The sequence below is a fragment of the Gavialis gangeticus genome, unplaced genomic scaffold, assembly GCF_001723915.1.
Source record: "Gavialis gangeticus isolate Ggan-Ray unplaced genomic scaffold, GavGan_comp1, whole genome shotgun sequence".
Taxonomy (NCBI): domain Eukaryota; kingdom Metazoa; phylum Chordata; order Crocodylia; family Gavialidae; genus Gavialis; species Gavialis gangeticus.
In genome coordinates this window covers 165,962,320-165,968,372 of record NW_017729022.1, presented here as the reverse complement: position 1 = coordinate 165,968,372, position 6,053 = coordinate 165,962,320, and the positions used below count along the sequence as shown (strand labels likewise).

The 6,053-nt window shown below is 36.3% G+C and overlaps 1 protein-coding gene across 6 annotated transcripts in view; it reads left to right on the top strand.

Moving 5' to 3' along the window:
• The window catches only part of ESRRG (estrogen related receptor gamma), a 617,448-nt gene that overhangs the window by 362,118 nt on the left and 249,277 nt on the right, over positions 1-6,053 (top strand). The window contains exon 1 of one of the 6 annotated variants that reach the window (XM_019516455.1): positions 450-635. The exons of the other annotated variants lie outside the window; for them this stretch is intronic. Coding sequence (XP_019372000.1) covers positions 580-635 — 56 coding nt within the window. The 5' untranslated portion in view covers positions 450-579. Of the gene's footprint in view, positions 1-449; positions 636-6,053 lie in introns of those variants that run through there. 6 annotated transcript variants of the gene reach the window in all.

Sequence of the window (6,053 nt, the reverse complement as noted above, 5' to 3'; positions counted from 1 at the left end):
CCCGAAAAAATGTAATGAAACAGATAATGGGAGCACAAACTTCATTCTCTACCTTATGATGAATTCTTCCCAACATTTACTGAGAGTCTGCATGTATTTCTTCCTGGCAAGGTACCTGGCAAACTCTGTTTTTAAGTTCTAGAAAACATCTTGTGTCTAGAGAGTTAAGTAAATTAGCTTTTCTTTGTAGCCCCTTCGAAAATGTTGGAAGCATTTACATTTCTTTTTATTATCTCTCCACTCTGTTTTCAGTCTCTTTCAGTTTCTCCACCCCTCTGTACCTGCCTGGCTCTTCTCAATCTGTGCAGCCTGTGTTCTCCTCCCAGCGGATTGGCTAATGTCCTACCAATCCAATGCCTGTCTGGGCCAGTGGGACTGCATATGTAAAGCCCTACTTCATATTAATAAGCTCCAATCGGGGCTTTAAGTCCTTGATTAGGAGAGTGTGAGAGCTTTTGGTCCCAACTGGCTGTGCCTATAGGCTTGTCACCAGGAGAACATTTGTGTTAATTGCACTGTGCTCTGTCAAGGAAACTTTGATTTATAGTGGGGTGCACAAATAATGGTTGCCGAGCGCACATGGATTCGGTAGAACTTTGCCTTCCTGAATCTTTTTCCCTGCACTACGAAGAAGAGTAGGTACCTTTCTCCCCACTCCCCACCCCTTCTCCCCCTTTTTTTTTAATGAGAAAATCTGTAAACACTGACTCAGGTAATGCTCTGTGGTTTCTGTGTGCATGAGTGGTCGTTTGTGTCTGTCTTGTCTTTTTTGTGTGCTGAGGGTGATCTGCTAATTCAGTAAGTGGAGAATTGTTCTCTGACTACAATGTTACCTTTGAGTCAAAGCCCTGTGACTGTCAGTAAAACAGCTGTGTGACAGTCACTTCTTATTCAGGTACTAATAATAGGCACTTGGCAGAAATGCTTAGTGAATTGTTAAAATGTGTCTTTTAGTAGGACACGTTTTTCCCAGGCAAAAAAAAAGGGGGGGGGGGGGGGGGCGCTTAAAAGAATATAGGCTAGAAATGATTTATACCAGTACCTCTCATGTATTTGCAGTTTGACAGATATTTTGGTCTCCCTGTCATTTCTGACTGTGCAGATAGTCAGGAAAATAGCATGACTGCTTAATTCCTCTCTTAAGGAATAATACTGAAAACTAGCCTTCTGCAGTTTGAGTATGAGATACTGTTCAGCCAGCACTGTGCTGACGGATAAATCCATTTAGAAACAAGGGAAATTTGCACTTTCTAATAAGAGACAAATACTGAGGATGAAAAGGGCTGAACTGATTTGAATGTTTTTACTTTAATAGAGAACTGGTTGAATTAACATGAGCATGTAGCCTGTTTTGTTTGGTTGTTTCCCCACAAAAGACAGTAAAGTACTTTGTAACGTACGGCATATATAGTTGTTTCAACTGTACCTATTAACTACCTACTTTATTATATGTGCACCTATATGGGCTTAGACTTTCTGAGTTCTAAACTAGAAACCCCCCCAAAAATCAAGCATTCAGTCTAGATGTGTGGCTCATAAACTTGATTTCAGCCTACAGTCAGGATTAAATATTAGTATATCATGGGAGTTGTCACTGATTCATCTTTCTTTATGTCGAGCCAGTTACATAGCTGCGCAATGACTGTAATACTGAAGAAAAAGCAAAAGCTGATAGTAAAACGTAGCTCTAGATGTAGTATGTAGGAAGGCTGTATTGAGAGGTGACAGACAGTGTATTAGAGGTGGATGCCCACTAGCTGTCCGTAGTGTCTGCATATTACATTGCTATTTGTAATTAAGCCAGAGATGAAAAGTGACTTGCAGTGATGGTGTGTTAGGGAAATAAAGAGAACAGCAGCAGATAGACTTGCCAAAGGAAAAACACTTTGAGAATGGGAAGAGGGGGAGGATCCATTGTAAAATTTCTGGAGTAAATAAATGAAAATAAACAAAGGTAGGATGCCCACTAATAGGTCAGGGCTCAGTGAACTACTGTATAGCGTTAAATTTCTCCACATACGTATGAATACAATTGCCACAACTTCCATTTAGTATTTGAAGTTTTCTTTAAAAAACAGATATTTTAATTTTTTTTAGATACTTTTAAGGAGCTTTCTTGCATTTATGTTCTTACAGCTAATTTGAATGATTAGTTTGGATAAGCCTCTTAAAGTAGATGCATTTAAATGAAATAGAGGCACATGTCTTTTTGGCTCTAGTGTAAGATTCAAACTAATTCTTTTTTCCCCTTTGGCTCAGTTAAAAGTCTTCTTAATACCAATTTATTGTCCAGAAGTGGAAACTAATAGGTAGGTGGTTAAGTGGATAGACAGCAACACCTAACGCTCAGAAACACATCTGTCTCTCTGTCTCAATTAATAAACCACAGAGTTTTGCATGCTATTAATATTCATATTAATTGCATCTTGAGTGTATGCTATCATGTACTTATGCACATAGAAACATAAAGACAGTTCTGCAGATGAAGTAAACATAGTAGATAATTTCAGTAGTTCTCACTTTATAGAGGACTATCATGCTAAAAATTGACTGAACATTTTGGGAGTGCACAGACATCTGTCTGATCATCATTAGGTATGCTTTGATTTTGAGGCAGAGCATGTTCAAGAATGCAATAACTTAAAGCCAGCTGCAACCATGGCTTTTGCTTTTTCAGCAATAACAATAACACTAATAATTAATAATGGTTAATAACATAACAGATGCAATAAATATATCTGGTCATTTTGACATATGTGTCAGTTTAATCATTCTAAATGAATCAGTGTGTTCATAACATGAAATCGCCTTCAACCTCTGATTAAAATGTAACGTTGACTAAAGGATTATAGAGCAGACTTAATTTTACTGACTGTTTTAACAGTTGTCACAGCTGTTGGAAGAAGGAAAGGCAATTGAAACACTCCAAAAAAGGGGAGGAGGGGGAGGAACTAGTTTAGTAAATTTAAACATGATCTCTGAATGCCAAACATAGAAAACTGAATAGATTTGTGACTACAGATAGCTTCTCTGCACTATGTACATTTGCCCTTTGTGGCTCACTCTGTTCCATGAATTTCAGCCCCCGACCCCTGCCCTACTTCCTCGACTCAAAAAAAAAAGGAAAAAAAAAGAAAAAGAAATTTAAACATAAAAACCCCAATATGCATGGCTTTTTATTTTGCAAGACAACAGATAAAATACAGATATTATAAGAAATAAAGCTTGACTAGCACTGGTGGAATATTAGATAGAGAAAGTGGGTCTAGACAGAAATCACACAGAGCAGCAAAGGCACTTCAGCATGATGATAACCAGTGCATGTTTTAAATAATATTTTTCTAGATGTGATCATGTTTCAGTACAGGAATGGCCCATCTTTTGTATAATATTTATATATCTATATTTTTATCTGTACCTAGAGAGAGAGAGAGCATGCGTGTAAAATAAGAGAGTTTGTCTTAGTTTCATTCTTCTTCTTTAAAAATGTTATGATAAAACTGCTTATTCCCAAAGACTATGATCTGGAAATACCTGCAATTTCTAAGTAGAGGAAGGGGCGGGCTGGCAAGTATTTCTTTGTAAATAAGTTGGAAGTGACAATTGATTCTACTCTACAGTTTCTTAGAGGTGTGGACTTTTAACCTCATGTGCCAGAAGTATTAGGTCTCACATTAACTCTTTAAAAAAATAAAGAAAACAGCATTCAGGTTCAAAATGATAAGGCCTCAATACCCATATCAAGTACCTAGTGTGGAACCCAGCGCTCTGATGTGGAGTGAACCTAAAAGTGTGTCTGAATGAATGGATCCCTTTTATGTTATCTCCATGGACAGTAAGTGGGGCTTGTTCCACGCTTCTCTCTATTTTAGATTTTAGGTTTTGTTTGGGGTTTTTTTTCATAGACTTTGTTGGCAAGTTTTAAAATGCTAAGTGTAAAGGGCTTGTGCTGAAATGGCTGTCTGACAGCTTTTCATTTACTGGGGCTGGCCCTTCTTTTAGTGATGGTTGCTCATTTTAATGTGTTTATGGCTGTGCTCTTTTATTTACTGAGCCTGGTGCGTTGCAGTGGTAATTAACCCATGTTATTAGCAAAGCCCTTGTGGATATCCATTAATTCTCTTGAATAGCTGATCATTTTTTCTACTGTTTTTTTCTTTCCCCTTTTCAAGGCATACTATCTCTTTTTGTAGCATTCTAATTTTCTTTCCTTAAAACCCAGGCATATATGTAGAAAGGCACTGTACTTATTATTCTGTAGTAAAGGATAACTGCGCTCTTACACAACTATTTTCAGAGATGCTGAAGAGAATGGAAGCAATATTGAGCTCTAATAACAAATCATGTCTTTTTCAAAACACATACTAAAATAAGAAAGGAATAGTCAATATTTACCTTTTTTAGAGCTGTACAAGACTGTTATGACAGTTCAGGTGTTGCTCTTATTTTAATCGGATTTTAACTTAGTTAATAGCACTTTGGGCATTTAAAAAATATTGAGCCAGCACAAAAATACTTGTGCTTGCACTGCTGAGAAAAGATAAGGACTGCCTCATTAGCCAAGCCCTACTTTTCTAATTAATTTCAAATACATGGTGCTATTCATCAAATAAAGAAGGTAACCGGTCCATGATTATATTTAACAATACTTGAATCATACTTTGCTTAGAGTAGCTGGCAAGTATAGTAAGCCCATATTTCTTAAAGCTACACCAGCCTCTAGACTCTGTATCACATCTCACACGTTATGCAGTGAAGGTATGATATTGGCTCCTAATTCTTTTTGAGCAGTACATTTTACAGAACGTTTCTAAAGAAATAATCTTTGCCATTTGTGGGATTGTTTTCACCCATGTTGCAAGTATAAGAATGAATGAATGTCACACTTAAAACCCTCCAACAAGTGGCCAATTATTATTAATGTTTGCTAGCATTATATTGGTCATTAAAATGCATAGGATAAACGTAGTAAATTCTTAAGTCACTCTTGGTCAGCATCCCCACTGAAGTTTAAAGTAGGCTCTATCATGAGACATATTTTGCTCTGAATTTTGTTCACGGCAGGTTCACGGGGGGAAGAAACAATAAAATGTTGATCTGTTACAAGTGCATATGAGCCTCATGCTAGCAAGCTCTCTGGAGGAAATCTGTGATTATGCTGGGCCAGTTTGTTCAGTTTTTATCTCTTTTACATCCACTGGCCTTGTATTAAATTGTCATTGTCCTAAAGCACATGAGAGAGAAATGAATTGCACTTCTCGACATGCTCTGACAGTGAAATATTTAGCCTCCCTGTCTCCAATCATACTCATGTGTATGTTTGATAGTGCAGTGATGACACCAACAATCTCTGTAGCTTGACATTCCACTTATTACATGTTCTTTTATATTTTGTACATCTTTTCATTTTACCTTGATTGTTGTAATCACACACTTGTGCACACATATATGTGTATATATATATACATACATACTTTATTTGCATATATAATAATATGCATTATATATAAGCAGGTGTGTGATTGAACCAATATATATAGTTTATATGTATGATTTGTTTATGTCTACAGAAAAGATGATGTATATACATGTCTGTGCACATTTTATACATGTACAGTATACTGTATGTAGTGTATATGGACAGGAACATACATAAGTGATCAACTTCTCCATATACAGTTACTTTCTAAGAATATTTTACTTTATCTGTAGGTTTTTCTTGCCATTGAAAAGAAACTGTCTAGAATAGCGATTTAGGTAACTTGATTCTGATTTTATTTTGTGTCATATGTTTCATTTCTTTCAACACATCTAGTTTTTTATATTAATATTTTTATCTATAAAATGTGCCACCTATTTACATAGTACTTTGAACGGTCTAATAAGCTACATAAATAATAGTATTTAATTACACTCTTGTAACTTTTGGCCCTATTTAGAAAATCACATTCTGATCATGTATGTCCTCTGACACATGGTCAGGCTTATATTCAAAGTGTGTGTGTGTGTGTGTGTGTGTGTGTGTGTGTGTGTGTGTGTGTGTGTGTGTGTGT